The 19,956-nt window shown below is 42.9% G+C and overlaps 1 protein-coding gene across 2 annotated transcripts in view; it reads left to right on the plus strand.

Annotated features, from left to right (window-relative positions):
* Nucleotides 1-19,956, plus strand: part of LOC142796468 (uncharacterized) — a 39,308-nt gene that overhangs the window by 10,497 nt on the left and 8,855 nt on the right. For both annotated transcript variants that reach the window (XM_075887177.1, XM_075887176.1), the window contains exons 6-13: nt 6,179-6,259; nt 6,438-6,530; nt 7,311-7,373; nt 12,523-12,646; nt 13,764-13,837; nt 15,489-15,671; nt 16,291-16,367; nt 18,563-18,716. In XM_075887177.1, the coding sequence (XP_075743292.1) occupies nt 6,179-6,259; nt 6,438-6,530; nt 7,311-7,373; nt 12,523-12,646; nt 13,764-13,837; nt 15,489-15,671; nt 16,291-16,367; nt 18,563-18,716 (849 nt within the window). The remainder of the gene's footprint in view (nt 1-6,178; nt 6,260-6,437; nt 6,531-7,310; nt 7,374-12,522; nt 12,647-13,763; nt 13,838-15,488; nt 15,672-16,290; nt 16,368-18,562; nt 18,717-19,956) is intronic.

Consider the following 19,956-nt stretch of genomic DNA (forward strand, 5'->3'; position numbering starts at 1 on the left):
CAACGGTGGGGTGGGAGCAGTGGGAGGAAGAAAGCACAGCCAGAGGTATACAGCCGGAATGCCAACGAGGCCCCGCCCCGATGCCGCTTTGCTTTTCGCTTTTTTTATTTTCTCTCTCTTTCCCACTTTTGTGCGGCAAGCCGTTGTAGAAGGCGGGGAGCCGCGGAGCGCGGCGCTTTGCTTTTCGCATTTTTTTTTTAATTCTCTCAGCCTCTCCGCGGTCGACGCGCGGCGACGCGCAAAACGTGACACAGCTGGCGCCATCTGTAGCGCGTCGCGCCAACTCGCGATGCTCTCCTCGGCTTTTTGAACGGCCGGGACGCGCTGCCGGCGCTGTGCTGCAGTGGCGGCAGATACGTACTCGCCTACGCTAACTTTTCGTCTTGTCTCGGCATAGTTCGTTTCAGAGGAACTTATCAATCTAAATGTTACGATGATTCTGAATGAAACATGCCGTCCACGGCAAACTTTTCATCGTTGTATCCGATATGCGGTGGATAACATATCGTTATATATGGTTTTTTTCCCCATAGCCCCAATGCATAAAATGAGACTGTTAAGTCGACCCATCGTTATAACCGATGTATCGTTATATGTGGTACCGTTATAAGTGGACTGCACTGTACTTAACCTATAATTTGCTCATTTTGCTTTGCATAAATAAGTGCTGCTTTATTTCTTATGAGAGTCGAACAGTTATGGGAAGTCGTAGGTAAAATACAGTTACTGTTTGCTTTGCAATAACACCTTCCTTATTTCTTTCAATTTTTTAGACAGCGCCACCTTTTCGACACACCCGTTTTCTGAAGTATACATGGCATCCATGATGTAGTAGCTCAGTGTACGGCCTCGAATGTGCTGTTTAGTACTCTAAGAAGAACATGCTTGTCACATATGGCACTAAAATGTACACCGAACCATCGCAGTGTCTCTTCCATTCACATTTTAGTATACTATAATATATAGAATTTTCTGAACGCGCTAACGATGCGAGCGAGCAAAACTGAAGGCGACCACAAGTTGCTATGCTACTTGTGAAGAGACTCGAATGTGGGGAAGCTCAAACGTCAAGATAAGTATTATCAGAGTATAGCTGCCACACAATGTGTAGAGAGCTGCCTTGGTACATATATGTCATGTACGACACCATGTTAACTTTGGTGCACCTTTATTCTCCCAGCAGTACTGTTGAACTTCGATAATACGTCCTTTGTTTTCGTGATGACCCGCATTCTACGACGAATCAGTTTGGTCTCCTCAAAATCTCCATGAAAGTAATGTATGGTTAAAAACCTTGGTTATACGATGCAGTTTTATGCCAATCCTGCATCTTACGATGACTTTGAGATGACATCTGAAAGAAATAACCTTCTTTACTCAAATCAAACGTTTATATATTCATGAGGGCAAAACATGAACTTGCGTTCATTCCCTTATCTTCACGATTAGAAAAGTAGAGAGACTGGATGTCTTCTTAAAAAGTAAAAGTAATTTTTTTGGAATTCATGCGATTCTATTTATGCCTCGATCGCATGTGTACGTACAGTGAAAGCTCGTTAATTCAAACCTCATTAATTCGAAATTTTGGATAATTCAAAATGGTCGCCGCAGTCCGGTCCGCAGTGCATAGGAGACCATGCGTAAAACGATTCGTTAATTCGAACAGAAATTGCTGCCTCTACGGATAATTCAAAGCGCGCACCGCCGAGCGTCATCATCGTCAAACACTAGTGGAAGCTTTTACGGCCGAACGATAGGTGGCACGACCAGGTTTTTCGAGCTTCAAGTGGCCTCCGAGCAAAGGGCGAGCAAAGTATGGCCTCCAAAATCCAGGGAGCATTTTTTTTTACGTAGCCCTCCCACTATCTGAGCGCCTTGCGCCATCTGTATACGTGGGACCCGCGGGACGCTGAGGAGTCGGCGGAGTAGTCCTAGCAGTCCTAGGCCGCACCCGGCAGTGTTACTTTGTTCCTCGAGCACGTTGTTCATTCACGCCGTCAAGCCGTCTTATTCCGCATCAAAGTTGCAAGATGCCGTGGGGAAACTACTGCGCGAAGACTGTCAGGGAGAAGGTGGAGATTTTGCGAGAGGTTGACCAAGGGAACTCGAGCGAATACGAAATTGCGAGGAAGCACGGCATACCTCCGAGCACGTTGTCAACCTACATACGCAACAGGACGACCATTGAAAACGCCTATGAAGCCGAGGATTTTGGCGCCAGTCGAAAAAAACTAAGGACAGCGAAGTTCTTGGAACTGGAGTCAGCCTTGATTATCTGGGTTAAAGAAATGAGAGCCCAGATTATCTCATTGAGCGGCCCTATTATCATGGCCAAGGCAGCCGATTTCGCCCTGCGCTTCGACATTAAAGACTTTGTCGCCTCCAAGGGATGGTTTCATCGTTTCAGGGAGCGGCACAATCTCGTATTCCGCACGGTATCCGGCGAGGCAAAGGAAGTAGACGCCGAAACATGCGCTACTTGGAGAGCTACTCACCACGAGATGTGTTTAACACTGACGAGACAGCGTTATTTTTCAAGTTGCAGCCAGACAAGACGATCACCTACAAGGAAGACAGCTGTGCCGGCGGCAAGCGTAGCAAAGAGTGTGTCACTGTTCTGGTCGCCTCAAATGTGACCAGTACAGAAAAGGTCCCCGTTTTTGTGATTGGCAGAGCACTCAAGCCACGGTGCTTCAAAAACATTTGGTCACTGCCGACGGAGTACGCCGCAAACAAGAAAGCCTGGATGGCAGGTGACCTATTCAGGAAGTGGCTACTGAAATTCGACGGGCGAATGGAACTTGGTGGCAGACGCGTTCTTCTTGTCTTCAACAACTGTTCGGAGCACAAAGTCGACGTTGAGCTGAGAGCAACAAAGTTAGTGTTCCTTCCAGCAAATACGACTGCGGCCCTACAGCCAATGGACCAGAGTGTGATAACGAACATTAAGTGCTTCTATGGGTGTCACGTGCTGGAGAGAATGATTTTGTGCGCGGGCGACAAGAAGGATTTCGGCATTACGCTGCTCACTGCCATGCACATGTTGGTGCGCGCATGAGAACAGATGACCGTGACCACAATCGCAAACTGTTTCCGTCACACTGGATTTGCAGCTGGAAGTGCGCAGGATAGTTGTGACATCGATGTGGATGGGGCTGAGGAGCTCATGCCAGTCGCATTGCGCGACACTCTTCGGGGCGTCCGTTTTGCCGATTATGTTGAAGTTGACACCGAAGCATCGGTGTGTGGTGCTCTGACTGATGAGGACATTATCGCTCAAGTAGCCGGTGCGCAGCCTTTTGCTGAGGTGCCAGAAGGTGAGGAAGACGAAAATGACGAAGCGCTTGTGCGCCCGTCAGCTTCTGCGGTGATGGAGGCACTTCATGTGGCGCGTCTCTTTTTCAGCTTTGAAGAGGGTGAAAAATTCCCTGCGCCGCGTCCGCGCAGTGGAACAGAGAGCCGCAGCTTAGGCATTCAGAGAAAAGAAGCAGATGGTCATCGCCGACTTTTTTGGCCAATAAATATTTTTCGTGCCCCCACCCCCGAAATCCACCCATTTTTGCTCACTTTCATTATTTTGAATTTTTGTTTAATTTGAAATTGCTCAGCGTTCCCGTGGAATTTGAATTAACGAGCTTTTATTGTATATGGGTTGGTTACCTAGTCGAGCTCTATCCACACAGAGTAGCTTCAGCTGGCCAATAAGCTGATATTTTCACATTTTCGGTTCGTAGAATTTTTTCCAGGCCGACATACCACTGATCTCCTTCTTTGGTCACACTTGCAGTCACAGGCTTGCACATGCATAAGGGTGCGTTGCAGCTGTTTTCATCATGCAAAATTTCTTTCTCTTGATGTCAACGTTCATAATAACAGCGGGACATCAGTACTAGTTGCAATTCACAAGCCAACAAATTACAATGCGCGCAGCTCAGCCGCGCACGAAAGCATTCTACGCAAACTCGTGGTCTGTCGCCATTATGTGATAGCGATGACACTGTGTCTGACTCTTCTTACTGGAGGCTGTTGGCAACACGATTTAAATTTTGTTTGCACACGCTGGCAATTTTTGGTTTGTTTATTGGTAGAAAGTTGCACGTTGGATTCAATTTTTAAGTTGAGAATAAAAATTCGCTTGCACCTCCTCCCACTTAGTAATGCTGCCATATTAGTTTCCACTGGCTAGAATAATTTAATTTATTTTCCTTGCAGAAGTAGAAGGTCGTGCCATGGGCTTATTCAGGTAGTCTGTACCCATTATTTTGAGCATGGCTGATAATGTTAGTTTTTTGATTGTATGTCACCCGGACTATACGGCGGTTTTTTGTGGCCCCCTGAAAGTAATGTAATTGGTGTTTCACTGTACTTATCAGATGATGAAACTTGGGCTGCTTCATTGACAATGTAGAATTATACTTCTCAATGATGCAGGTAAAGCTTGCATAAAAGAGAGTTTTAGCAAGTTACGGAAATATGGTATGCAAACACGGTAGGGCATTCCTCCTCGCTCGGTGTGCTTTTGAGCTCCCGTTACAGTGACAGTGAGTTGCCCTAACAACATGTGTCTCATCAACAATGCTCAGGTTGACAGGCAGCAATGAAGTGAGACGACCCCACCCCACTGTACTTTTTTAAAAAGCTTTTATGGTGTAGGGGTGCCTTCACCAGCATAATGTCAATGACCAGGAAAGTAGGAGTGGTACCGTCATATGGTGGCATATGTGCGTACCGTACTTCTGTAACTCCCTAAAACTCTCTAATGGCACTGTGGAGTTATATATGCAGGGTACACGAACTGGGTATATTGACACGGGCGTGTGACAGTAATATTCTAATGTGCACATTGATTTACTTTGGAGGTTGCATTCATAATAAGCTCCACTTTTTTCTTGTTTTATTCGATGGCTGCTAGGGACATGCTTAGTTTTTTTACCATCAAGTGTTTTTGTCACACTGTTCTTGCATAGTGCGTTGAGAGTTTGGTGTACCTTTAGCAGTGATTTTTGCTGACTGCGCATGAAGCTCGTTATGATAATGACTGCATTTCTTTCACAAGACTGCTTCAGTTCAATCAATTCTTCATGTATGTGTGTGTGTTCGAAGATTTTTCTACATGTTTACGCATGCTTACTGTAGTATGGGATGATGAAGTGCGTATTGAAAATAGGTTTGTGTCCTGTATTACAGTGTTGAAAGAAAAGGAGTGAAAAGAGACTGCAAGCAAACAAACTGTCTTCAGTTAATGTTATGAGCTGCATCGCAATTGTAAGGGGCAAAATATGACACATTTTAAAATTTGCCATACATAGCCTATATAAGGCTGTATTACATGCTCTTAAGTATGAGAACAAATGTTAACTAAGGTTCAGGTAATAATATGCACACTTAATTTTCAAGTGTGGCAGTATGGATTTTCTTTGAATAGGCTGTTTTGCAACGTAGTAGCTGCAAGCTTTAGTGAAACCTCTTTATCAAGCAAGTTAAATGCACTAAATATGTCCATCTATTTGTTTAAATGCATTGACATTCTGGAAGTTTGTAATTTTTCTCAGTGTGAACTCAAGTACTGTACTCTATTGAATATTCAAAGTACTCTAATATATCCACAAGCCTATGTTATCGAAATGCAGGGCAGTTTGTACTACTAGTAACTTATTTGGTAGTGTGCTACATGTTCATGTGTTGTGTTATTTCTTTCTGAACAGATTTTGCATATTGCAGTAGCGAGTGGTGTACTTTTCATATATGGACTCTTGGGCAGAACCGCTTGGTGTTCATATATGGACTCTTGGGCAGAACCACTCGGTGGTATCGCTCCAAAGTATTCTGCAGCAAAAAAACAAAGAGGAAAGATACTAATGGTACTAGCATTTTCACTGTGCTTTGAACGCAGCTGCTCAACAGAGTTGAGACCTAGAAACAAGTCAGTGTAGGTGCACCAGGCTGGACTATAGCAAAAACCTAACAAGTCAGTACAATTTGAAAACAGAAACTTGGTGTATATTGTTCCCAGCTTGTGTTCATAAAAAAAAAGTGGCGTTTGTGTAATCACAATAAGAACCTTCTTTCTCACTAGCTATGTGGCCGAGGACGTGACAGCTTTTATTATTAAATTCTGGATTGTTGTGCAGCGCTTTTTACCTGTCAAAGCTTGAATGCCAGTGTTGTGGCCTTTCAGCCTTCCGATGAGCTCCTTTATCTTACCTATGTTCTCGAGAGGTGCCGGTTTCCAGGAAGCCACAAGGCTATCAAAGATGAGGTGAGTATTTTTCTGTAATTTACATTTAAGCAGATCACACAGGTAGCATGAAAATCATGAAATGACAAGTGCATCTTTTCATTCTATGCCTATAGCAAACTGTGCTTGTTTCTATAGCGAAGGGCTATCATGTGCCCGTAACTAACTACAGTTTGCTTGTTTTCTGTTGTCTATTCAGAAAATGGATGCTGTTGGATCTTTGTGGGAAGTACATGTGCATCAGTTGCAGCAGGAGCTGTTTGGAAAAGTCAAGCATCGCTACAATTCAAAGGTTTCATTTTTACGCAACACTCTTTCCCTTTTTCCACGATCCTTCGTGAACTTTGTGCTTGTTCAACAATCTTTGACAACGAAATGGGGCACAATATTTCGTATGTACCTGAACGTGAAAACAAAATCGATGTGTCACATTCGGTTATGTTTATGCTATCATTAGGCAATACTCCGTGCATGAAGGTTTGTTTTGCAACAGATGAAAAAAAAAAACCTTTCAGGCATAGGCTTTCAGCTCTGTTCAGTGATGTTTCCCGTTGTTTTGGAATGTCTATAGCACATCGTGTGGGGTCACTCTGAATTTTGGTTTTTGCAAATACTGATTCCTTTGACAGAAATTGAGAAAGTAGTAAACATAGTTTTTCTGTGTTGTATAGAGTGTACTGTAAGAGCAATTCACCACTTGTATGACCTTATGTAGAAAGTGCGATTTTGTCATTTTTTTAAAGTAGTGGCAACTTATCTCTCTGGTAACCTTAAGTGGTCATGGTCATGAGGTTCAGTGGTATGATTGGCATGTACATATTATTGCACTTGTCTCATAGGCAGAGCATGACAGAGGGCTTCTTGAATGCTGAGCGTGTCTTGATGGAATGGTACTTTGCTTATATAATCACAGACCACGAAAGCTCTCTTACCTTTTACGAAGAATGTCACAGTAGCACACTGTGAATTTATATTGTTGATAATTGTGTCATGCAAAAGGTTATTGTTTTCAGCTATTAACGAAACGGAGACAGGACGCGTAAGTTTCATTTGCCTCATCTTTATTTTATAGGATTTGGGACTGCAGTGTGGTAGCATCAACACCGGCAGCAGCCAACTCTTGGAAGCCTTAGAGGTATGCCTATTGAAGATATTGATTGTATTTTGATCAATGAGTGGCAAAATGCAATGTAAATTTACTTGTCAATACCATTGTTATACAGTTTAGGTATTTGTGATTAGTAACTCACTGGTTGTATGATACAGCTATGACATGTTTTAACGAAAAACACCTAGTTGCTAATTTGTATTCAGTGTTCATAGTGCAACAATTACTAAAACCATAGTGACATCACAGTTGCCTTAAACTCAGTGAGTGTATCTTAACGTGCAGTCTATGTATAACAGATGCTGTTCTGATGTCGCAGAAAGACCTAAATAAGTAGGTTAATGGGTTTTTATTGCAGGTCTGGCTTTTTCTTGCTGTCGAGGGGTCAGGAACTTTTTGAGGCTAAGGACCAAGTTGAATTAATTTGACACTGCGGGGGCTGGACCGCAAATCTAGGGGGAAGTAATGAGGGGGCTTTGCAGACCGAAAGTAAATATGGCAAATCGACAATTGTGTAAAAAAAAGTGGATTGATGTCACGTTTATTTTCAACGTGCTTCAAGAAGGTTGCAGTAAACATAGGTTGCAAGCAAAAACCGAATTTTCGGTCAACGGTGCCACGACGACGTTCAAATGAAAAGTGATCAGGGGAGGGGGAGAGGGTTTCAACATCGTGCCGGGAGTCACCAAATGGGGTCCTGTGGATCGCAGGTCGCTGACCATTCAGTCAGCCTCAAATAGATAGGAGCCTTAGATTGATAGGAAAGAGAAGAAATGACTGCACACCACTCATGGTATCTTCTCATGCTGTGTGCAACCCTGTCCACTTATGCAAACAGCTTGTTTTGCTGCTAGTATTGTAATGTACATGTACCACGTAGGCCCTGGAAATGGTGTGAACTTCTTAATTCATCAAGGCTTGATACCATTTTCACAGTGCCATATGGGCAAACTTGAAGTCATTTGCTACTTACTGCATTCACCAGAACACATTTGATTGCTAAATGTGTGCTCTCAATGCCATAACTTGGACTGTGGAGCAACTATAAAGAATTAGAAATTGAACTTATAGTGTAAAAATTACGGTGATTAGCCACTGTCATGTTATTCCGTAGATGCACTTGATGAGATTCAGTTCAACTTTGCAATGGCTTCAACATGGCACCTGCCACAATGCTTCTGGTCTTCAGATACAGTATGCAATGGCTGAATCTGTGATGGTCAGTTGCTACGTTGTAAAAAGCAGTGAAAAGTTGAAGCTAATGAAGCCCTAGCTTGCTTACTTCTGATTTTATTAGCCTCAAGTGCAGATTAGGCTTGTCACAAGTGCATTCAAAAGTGTTGGAACTAGGGTGAGTTGGTTATCCGTGAACTTAGCCTGTATTAGTGCGGCACCAAAGAAATGCAAAAAAGGAACAGACGACACCAATGTCAAGAAAAGAGGCTCTAAACTTCCAACTGTTCATTTCATGCCCTTCACATCCATCTTATACATGCCTTATACATTCCTTTTTATGGTTTCTTATACCGGTGACACATGGGCACATTTAATCGCGATCAAGGCGATTCGGATCAGTTTTCTTGATCGCAATCAACTTTATGACCGCTGCTACATGGCTCAAGCTAATACTGTTCAAGCTTGGGTCAGATGAAATGCCCCAGGTGGCATTTGCGTGCCGTAAAACATGCTACTGACAAAACTCGGCGTACAATATATCTATAGAGCCCTTTATCAGCAAAGTTATTTGTGCAAAAACTGCTAGTACGTCAAAAACTTTGAGTGCCACTACAATAGCAATTTCATAAATCCATTATTCCATAAAATTTTCCTTGCACTTACCTGTATTGCTGTGCGATATTCTTAACCTTCGCTTTTATTTGTGATGGCCCCCGCCCATAGACGTGTAGTCGCAGCGAAGGTCAATCTCGTTGTACGCCCCAGTGTTTCACTTATGACGCCTCAAGTCTGTTCCAGTCGCTCCTGCTAGGGGCAATTACTGTAAAGATCTCTATTCGACCACAAAGTGATGTATGTTGCGACGTTCTCGAAAGGCTTGTGTCACTCATAACCATATTGCTTTGAGGTGCTCCAACAGCTCCGACGGGGTGAGATTTGAACTAAGCGCTGAAAGCAACGGTCAACTGCTTGTCGCTTGCTTCTCTCATAACTACATGCGGTCGATGCGAATCTTAATATATTCAATACTTCAGATATTGTTCCAATTTAAACAGTTTAGAATTTGCTTTTTTATAAACATGTAGCTGTTTTTATTGAACTATGCTCGATTTTCTTGTTTATTGTGCTTTCAACAAGCTCGGCTAGGGGTTGCAGACGACACCAAAATCCTGATCTCTTAGGCAGATCGTGATGCGCAGATCGCAATAATCTTAATGCCGATCGCGCCTCATCGTGATTAAAAGTGACCGTGTAGCAGCACTTAATCTGGATCGTGGTTAATCCGGATCGACACTAATTGTGATTAAAAGTGCCCGTGTGACACTGGTATTATATGCGGTGCTGATACAAGGTAAGTTCACAAATGCATGTTTATTTCTATTATTACGGTAAAAATGCTCACCTCGGAATTCGCTGTTATCGAAATCATGAGGTCAAATGCCATTAAACTCTTATGTGTGGCAGCTTAAAATACACACAAAAAACAGGGGGTTAAGCCAGTTTCATGCTGTTAAAGCTGTCGAAGGAGTGGTCTTGTGGCTCTTGTGCTAACTCCTGTTGACGTTTGCATCGAGTGGCTTGTTCCTTGAATGGGCATACAGTCTTGCTCTTCTTCAGAAAAAGTGCAAAAAGGGTAAGTTCTAAAAAGTTGCATGCAGTGTTGGTCAGATTCTGCAGTGCAGGAAAGCGGTGCTCTTCAACGTGTCGCACGAATTGTAGGCCATCGCTGCACAAAGTTGGCACACAGGACGGAGGCATTCAAAGTTGTGAGAGCGCCGATAATGCAGTTGTAGTTTAACTGCAATGAGATCACACAATTGCGCCAAAGAAGGCACTCAATGGTGGGCAACCAAGGAGCTGGATCTACCAGCCAAAATTCTACGTGCTTGATGGTTGCAATGTCTGGGGCGTCAGAAAAAACTGTGGCGTCTTCTGGATGTGGCATAACTAGACTCTATGAATGAAAAACGTTGCAGGGGAATCGAAGTTCACAGTGCAGTTGTGTGGCAGGTTCAAGTTTGAAAGTGTCCGATGTCACCCCTTGTAGGTGATTGTAGGTAATTGAGTCAGACAGACAAATCGCAGTATATTAAAGGCGATAGTCTTTCTTGGGAACCTTGGACAAAAAAGTTTTGGTCTGTCTGTACTTTTGTCTGTTTGTCCGTTCTTAACAATACCTCAAACGGGCTGACTCCATTTGCAGCGCCCACCAATATTGCTCAAGATCCAGCGTTCATACTTGTGCGATTGTCAATTAAAAAGCAATCATTGCACATATCTGAGGTATCATAGCAACGCGTCGATGTTTTGTGTGTGTGCCTTTATAATAGAGAAGGCACACACAAGTAATTCTAAGGACCGTAGAGTTAAAACACCCTGGACTGACAGTGCAATGCAGTGCTCAAAAAGGCAAGTGTTACCAACGATTTGCTAAAACGACACGGTGGTGGCACCTGTCCGTCGATTTGCGTTCTACACCTTATTGCCTCCGAAAATGGCACGCATCTTTCTTCGACGACACACACGCCTTCCTTCGTTTTCGAAGATAACTGCCACATGGCGCTCGTGTCTAACAAGCCTCGATGCGCTCGTTCGCCTCCGCTGCTCGCTCGAGGCACTCTAGCGCAGCGCCTCCAAAATACCATTCACCGATTTTTTTGTGCAGAACATCAAATAAATGTTTTGTTCACTTTCTCCAGACGCAAGACTATTGTCTTTCGACGGCATTTGCAATGTAAATGCAGATCCGGGGCCAATTTTTTTCTTCTCTCTCACTTGTGACAACATGGCAGTCGGTGTGAACAGCACCCTTTGCATGCACTTGACTTTGTTGTCCTCCTCTTCGAGTCCACACACAGAAACAAGTAAACGCTATACAGCCATAGCCATTTGCTTCGTCTCCACTGAACCTCTCTTCCTCATGCTCAGCCTCGCATGGATTGCCACATATCTGGCCAACATCACCTTCATTTGCAACTGAAGCAGATATGCGATTTATGGATGCACTGTTTGGGAATTAGAGCGTTAGAGCTGCTTACATTGCTCTGTCACCATGCCTGGGCCTAAAAGAGCTAAACTGTGAAGAATTCACTGAAAGTTACGATACGGCCTAAAGCAAATTTGAGTGCAGCTGTATAGGTGTCGTGATTTTGTAATAAGTTGAGGCAACACATTTTGAGAGAGACATGTACTATTGTGACGACGTGGGGTTGACGAGCACACAAAGCGCTTCAAACAAATACGCTTTATCGATCGCAGGAAAAAGACTGCAACGACTTCTTCGTCTTTTGCGCTCGGCCAAGGACACTCGCGCTGCTTCGTTCTCGCCACCACTGGCCCACACGCGCGTCATTATGTATGTGTACGTACAAGTGTAACTGGCATGGACACTTTCATGCAGTACATTTTACATGAACTGCCTCAGATGAAGCGTAGCGCGACTGCCTCACTAACCGGGAGACCACCAAATGTAGCCTGTGGGCCCGTTCCACAACAGCTGCCGCATACAGGCATCCGTTCAAGCAGCACTTTATTTTTGTGCATGGTATTGTTTGACGCCGTTGCCTCATACCTTAGTGAAGATGTCGGCGACCGTACGACAGCGCACACTACTGTGGTGCCGCGATGGCAGCTGCAGAACCCATTGTATCACCACTGTGGTTTCCTTCTCCCGCCCTGTCCTCGCTATCGCCATCTATTATCCTCCACAGCGCTCCACATTCTCTCCCTTTCGTCCTCGCTCGCTAAGCCACTTATGCCACCACCAACGCAGCTTAGTGCAGGAAGGGACGGTCCAAGATCTGCGCTCTAAACATTATTCAGGAACTGAACATTTTAACGGGTGAACGTCTTTTCTTGTGTCCAATTCCTGGTGCGTTGTGTGTGACACACTACACCTGCAGCCAGATTTGCTTACTTTCACATTGCTTGTAGTCTTCTGCTGTTGTGTCACCATGTAAAAATGGTATTTTTTACAAGATGTGTGTATTTTGTTCTCAAGAGGCATCCCCTCGACTTGATGAAAGTGCTTTTGAACCCGGAAATATTGAAGGCCATCGTCAGTGAGGGAAAGCATCGCCAGCTGGCCTACTTTCAGGGACAGTTGCGAATCACACTCAATGATGGTGAGTTGTTTGGCTACCTTATTTGTTTCTCCCCCTACACTTGCCACTTGCGCTCTAAATATCTGATTGGGCTGGTACGCAGCATGTCAATAATGCCAAATATTACATGCATACATCAGTCCTCGCAAGCCAAGATGTACTCGAATATTGAAGGCAACAAGCGAAACCACCTGAATGCTCCCACACCATCTTTGAATATGTTATAAAGTTTAATTACACCTCTTCTGGGTGCTGCTAATAATATATTAGCTGAAAACAATAACTGCACTTCAAACAGTAGGTTCATTTCAGTAGATCAGGTATGCCATGCCCTCAGTCTATGCTGGTGTACCAAAAGAGGCAATTCATCTCAGTGATCTGTCATTTCTGGTAGAATAGAGCTTTGTGTCATCTTCCGAGGAGCCTGATTTGAAGCAGGAAGACCATATGTGAGCAAAACGCCTGGCAAAATCATTTGTGAGTTGTCTGTGGGCAATAGCATGGCACCTTGATCTAAATAACGGAATTTGGAAAGAAAGCATTGCAAGAAAAAAAAAAATTCCATTGGTTTCAAACGCAGTACCTCTAACACAGAAACTTAACATTGTAATCATTATGTCTTGGAAGCATGCATAGACAAAAGAAGCAGGTAGGTCGGAGAATTTTCAGTGGGCAAGTCGTTTAACGCACTTTGATATTGCCATGGATGCAAGGGCCTCACCATCTTGATGCTGTGTCTGCGCCCATTCTGAAAGTGCATCTGTACATTGTGTTGGAATTCTTTCACACCTGTTGAGGTGTCTAAGGTCAGTTATTGCCTACTAGCCCAAATTTTTTCCTTGTATAGTCTGTATCTCGGGCTGGAATCAGTTGTCCAGTGTTTTACCAGTTGATGGGGCATTCAGTAGATGGTGCATTATTGAAATTTGGCCTCATTATTTAACATTTCAACTTATTTAACTCGTGGAGACACCCTAAGTTTTCCATCATGTTCCTGCATTCTGCTGGCATCATTGACTAATGAAAGCTGCTGTACCTCTCCGCCATCTGATGCCGCTGACATTGTTTTAAGTCTTGGTGATAATGATTTGTGCTTGCGAAGCTGCTCTTGCTACATTGCTGTACTTTGGCTGTCCAGTGTTCATGAGTCCAGAAAATGTTGAAGGAAAGAAGTTCCTCACATCACTGGCAACAATGGTCAGCATACTCCAGGTGAGAACAAAGGCCCCTGCATCGTTAAAGTAAACTTGAGAGTCAATCAGTTATCTTTTTATTCAGCACTTTGCCTTTCTTGGACACTACGTAGGCTTTTTTGGTAGCCATTCACATCTCAGGAGGTAAATTGACAAACAATTTCAGCACGGGGAATCAGCTCAAGCACTTGTCGCACTTGATCACCCTTTCCCCATTACCGCTGGCATCCTCGACCATGATGGATGTCCAACTTACTCTGTAAGCTCTACATAACCGCTAATAATTAGCTGGTCATCAGCTCATTCTATGTGAAATCATGCTGACAAATGGCCAATGTTACTTAAAATATATCCCCTATGAGATTTGTCTTCATGCACATCATTCCTTTAATCTTGTTGATAGCTTTCTACAAGCTTTGCTGTTAACTTTATCTGTTTTATTTGCCATTCACATAAACAGTCCTTCATCCCAGATTTGGCAGATTCTCGATTATTCGCACTTTCAATTCTGGGGATATCAGAGTTTAACTTGAATTATCAGAACACTGAATTATTAATTGCAAGAAGGAGCATAACTGTGTGTAAAATACCAGAAAAAGCACAGGTTGCTGATTATTACATCTTTTTTCCGGTGTCCTTGTGTATATTTTTTGCTACTATTTTTGCTCATGGTTTTGACCACTGGAAATTGCAGGCAGGGAATTGGCATTTTTGCGGCTTTTTGAATAATAGAGTGTTCCCTCAGTAAATTTATATCCTATAAGTGAAACTGCTACTATAATGAAATGACTGCTATCATAATGATTGTTTTCATGCTCGCAGTCAGTACACTTCCACGCTGATGTAAGAGCCAAATGGGTGTAATACACGCCAGTGTGCCTACATTGAAATAGGTGTTGATCAGATTATTTATATGTAATACTCGGTTATAAGAGACACTTCACATGAAAGAGAGGAATTGCTGTATGGTGCATGACTCTTATAAAATGGTTAAACTGTACCTCTGTTTGCCTCTTAGTAAATGGAGCTCCTGTAAAATGAAATGGATTTTCTTGGTTCCTTCAAAGTTCCTTATAATGAGTGTCCACTGTATATGAGCCTAAATGCTCTGTTGAAAAAAAAAAAAACAAAGGCAGCTAGCTTTTCCAGCAAGTGGATAAGTAAGGATGAACAAAAATTTAAATAAGCAGAATGGGCCAGTTGGCGAACGTTGAATGAACACCTTTTAAACTTGTTGAAAATTTAGCAGGCCAACCAAAGGTTTGAAATTCATTGGAATTAACCAAGAGTACAAAATAGCATCGGAGTTTAAATTATAGCATGTCCATTGTATTATAATTATGAACAAGTTGTATTAATGGTTGTTTTCTTCAACTGATTGTTGCTACTTGTGAAGCTGAGATTCATGTCATATGCACAATTACAGTACTGAGTTGCTTTAACTGATCTTTGTCATTTGTGTATATAAAAAGGTATGTCATATAAAGTTTGAAATTGGTTGTGAAAAGTATGATCTGAACGTTGTCTTGGAGAACCTCTTTCTAGAACTGTATTAATATTTGAAGTCGAGATGAGATTGATGTCGTGTGCATAGTAGTTACAGTGCCGAACCATGCGTCCTGTGGTAATCCATAAATGCTGGTGGTTTTCTGTTTTTTTTTTTTGTTCAGGAGAATCCACCTGCCGTAGATAAGTGGCTTATGAACTGTGTGGCAACGTGGAATGGTGATCATTACTGGGAGCAGATCCTGGCTCTTGTGTCCAACGTTTCACTGACCTCTCCTGACCACTTTTTCTCTTGCATCTGGGAGCCACTCATGCAGCTGTTCTTCTTCCAGAGCCTTGAAAAGCAGGTGGGGCAGTGGTTGTTGTTTGTAAGCTATTTAAGAAAGCTGAATTCGAGGCTCACTAACCACGGTTCGCTTTTAACCTTCAGAGCAAATAAAACGAGAACACTGTAAAAGCTCACATCGATGTGTCGATGCCTTACTGAATCTTTATTGCACAAAGTGTCATCATCCAAGGAAAATAGGCATGTGCAATGGCGAATACAAAATGTGAAAGGAATGATAAGCTGCTTAACCCATCACATGGGGTAAAATTCCCAGGTGGTGAAAAGTTAATCTGAAGCCCACAACAATAGTATCTCTCCTAGGCCTGGTGCTGTTTTGGGAGGTTGGAACATTGCTAATGAAAGTATCAATCAATCATTTGTACTCCAATAATTAAAGGGTTGTAATATTGGGTTGTTTCTTTGTTTCCACGAGGCTTTTGTAAAGGAACTATATCGCCTTAATAAGATGCAGGCAAGACTTTGCATAATGTCGGGAAACACTACCTGGTGGCTCAGAGATGTCTGGCTCAAAGTTCTTTGCTTTGCAAGTGTACTTTAACACGTGGCCATTACATAAGCTCTAGATAAAGTATCTCAGTGACTTAATAGCACTTGTCACGTATTGTGCTATCTTGCAGGTTAGCATATTTCGATGCCTCACCGAGCTGTGTCGTTTCTGGTGTCTGGTGGAGGTACCCCGCTCTCAAGGGTGCAGGTCTGTGCTCTCTCTGGTTCTGAAGCTTTCAAGGCATGCTTGTGCAGCTATGCAGTGATTCTCTCTTTCATTTCATGCATAGTACTATCTCATTTTACCACCAAACGGTGGATCTCGTGAATGCATAGGACCACTTTTAGATTACGGCAAACTACCGGTCGTGCTCAGGGTGTCATTTCTTTGACGTAGCTTCTCAGTTGTGAGGTGTAGCTAGGAAACAGTCATAGGGCGAACAGCACAGAAAAGTCTTTAACAAGTGCAGCCAACAAACATTTTTTACTCTGTAGCACTAGTCTCACACCTCGATATAACAAACCCGGTTATAACAAAATATTGGTCATAAGCAAAGTAAATGAAAAGTAGTCTCGCAATAATTATAGTGCCTGAAATATACATTTATAACGAAGTTTTGGCTATACCAAACTCTTCTTTTGTGTAAGATGCAACTTTGTTATAATGAGTTTTGAGTGTATTCACACTAATTCACGAGATGTAGCATGCAATAGCTTTAGACTTTTTGTATTGCACTTCACATTTCATATCCCCTAATAGTTCTCTGTGATCGGACAAAAATCTTTCGGGTCATGCTATTTACACTTAGTTGTCATGTGATGCAATGAATGCCACAAAAATGTGCTATTATATTACTATGCCAAATAAATATGAAACAGTTTAATAACTAGATGGTACACCATTCGAAACATGATAGTAGAAGGTCGTTGCCCACCAATTTGTTTAATCACAAGCTAAGGTCTCAGCTGGCAGCCATACATTTCTATCCACGATGGCCATTGCAAACAAGACAAGAGGTGGAAGAAACCACACAACGCAGGTGCTGTTAGAGCCTGTGTTATCATGCACTTCTTGCTGTCTCGTCTGGTTTGCACTGGCCGTAGTGGTTATGGTTAGTTATCCCGATTCGCTACAATACATTTCTGGGGCAGCCAGACTTTCATTATTTCAATATTGCAATTTGCTTAACCCAATAATTAAAACTTAGCTGGTCCATCTTGCACTTGCCTGACACCATTGGTTAGTGCAGTAATGGTTACCATAGCAGCTGCAGCATACAACTTCACTGCTCTCGAGGCAAAGTGAATGTCATCTCTAATCGAAATGTTCTATTTTCGACCCGGCCCAGAAAAGTTTTAATGTGAGGAGAGTGGATCGCAGTGAGTTCTTTCAGCATTCATCCGATCCTATCGCTTGCATTTCTGTGTGTTGTGTTTTTCTATGAAATTCATCAAAAAAAGATTTAAAAATTTATCTGAAGGGGTGGTCCGGTCTATGCAACGAAAACGAAAACTGTATTCCTAAATGCTTAGTTGTAGCAAGCAGCATCACAAGAAGGGCACCGTGGATGGCACATTGTAGGAAACTTCACGGCGCATGCCAAGTTGCGGACTTAAGGGCAGCATGTGAATGATGACAGTGCCTTAAGCCAGATTATGACTGCACTTTCAGATAATCAGTTATCAGTTATTCAGCAAGCGGCAACAAGCTAATTGTGTGTCGTGTTCTTTGTATTTTCAGAGAAGTTAGCGCATTGCAGGAGGGACTAGCAAAGTGGCCTGGCATGGACTACCATTTTGTTATTTCACTTTGAGGTATCATGTGATAGATGCAGGACAACAAATGCACTGTTGCCATCCAGAGAACTGTGCATCTTGTTTGTCATAGTGATAATAGTAATGATTGTGTATATTAAGTAAACCAACTTTCGTTCCACTAAACTTAAATTTACATCATTATGAAACGTAGGTGGAAAACTGATTTAATGAAGACACACTTCAATTTTATGCTATGGCCAGTTTCTCTGAAAGTGAAATGGATCAATTATTTGCTAATTTCCTGCTTGGGACTCCTAAAACGTGGGTCCATGTTTCATTCAAGGACGTCTCAAAACCGAAGCCAAATTTAGTAACAGGTAAGGCAAGTATCTAGGAGGCAGTGGGTAAGATTAAAGTCTGAAATCCTGTATTTCACTGTGTTTAAATGCTATGGCTGTCCAGCTGTATGTGTTACAGTGCAACACTAAAACTACCAATTGATTATATTGTCGTGCTGGAATTCTCTTTAGATTCCATGTTTTGATGAAATAATTTGACAGTCATTTGTAGTGTAATGTGTGCTGCATGGTCATTTGTCATTTCTTCTGGTAAGCTTGTCTGTAAAACTCTGTTGTCCTCTTGCAGGGGTTTTGTGTTTGACAGGACCTACGGCGAGGGAACCGTGAAGGCATTAACACACCTTGTATCGGAACTTAACCGCATCGGCATGGCACTAGTGGAATTTCACCCGGACAGGCTCGTCGAGATTATGGTGCCCATCTTCGAGCTTTACCACATGGTGAGCCTGTGATCTGACATATCACTGCTCCTACACGAGGTCAAATCTTGTCCTATAGCTGACGGTATCCGACTTGAGCAGTGCACGTAGTTGCAGTCGACGTCCGCAGTACAAACACAACTTCTTCCACGTATTTTATTAAGGCTTCTAATGACTGCTGCTTCGTAAAAACTCGGTCTTTATTGTCAAGAGTACTGTAGCCTGTCAATGATTGTACATAGGGGTGACAATGGCAGGGTGGAAACGACAGCCTACCAGAAGCAATCTGACATTCAATCTCGTCATCGTCCTTTCAATCTCGTCACCTGGCTGAACACAAACAGTTTGTTGTCAGGACGATCGTGTCACTTGGTGATGTGGTGTGCTCTAATCATAGTTGCGGTGACATGAAGCATTATTCCAGGACATTTATTGATGACACCCAGGAGAGCATGCGAAAAGGAAGAAGGAGCATGTCGCGAAGAAAGCAGACACCCATTGGGTCTATTCCTTACGTTCGAGGTACATCAGGCTTTGTTAGGATAGTCTTGCATCTGCTGGCCATAGAAACTATTTTCAAGCCTTATTGTACCTTGGGACACAAGTCCGCTAAGCCCAAAGACTATACACCTGCGAACGATATAAGCGGGGTCGTTTACAATGTACAATGTAAGGATTGCAGCGATACTTACATAGGCAAAACAGGATAGAAAAGAATAACAACACTCAAAGAACACAGAGGGGACATTGCTAATGCTACCTATGTCATGCATTCCAAGACAGAGCTTGTTGAACATTGCTGTACAACAGTGTATACCTTCGACTTAACAATGTGACGATGCTTGTTTAGAAACAAAACTGAGAAAAAAAATTCCTGGAATTGTTGTTCATACGTTGCGATAAATCGGCTTGCAGCAACAACCGTGGCCTCTTACTAGGAATTAACATAAGGACTTATGTAACTGGCAGTGGAGTGGGCGACCTTCGCTCGTTTGTTGTCAGTGTATGCCACGTGTCACTGTCACGTGGTCGGGACGTTCATGAAGGCAGCAGACGGTATGTCGAATATGAAACTTTTTATATGGCCAAACTTGTGGCCAGGAAACAGAAAGTCAGATTACAGCTACACACTGGCACTGTTACTAGCGAACAGAGCATCGGCTTTCCGATGGAGGCGGAAATGTCGAGGCCCGTGTGCTCAGATTTGGGTGCACGTTAACGAACCCCAGGTGGTCAAAATTTCCGGAGCCCTCCACTACGG

Source organism: Rhipicephalus microplus, chromosome 2, assembly GCF_043290135.1.
Source record: "Rhipicephalus microplus isolate Deutch F79 chromosome 2, USDA_Rmic, whole genome shotgun sequence".
Classification (NCBI taxonomy): Eukaryota; Metazoa; Arthropoda; class Arachnida; order Ixodida; family Ixodidae; genus Rhipicephalus; species Rhipicephalus microplus.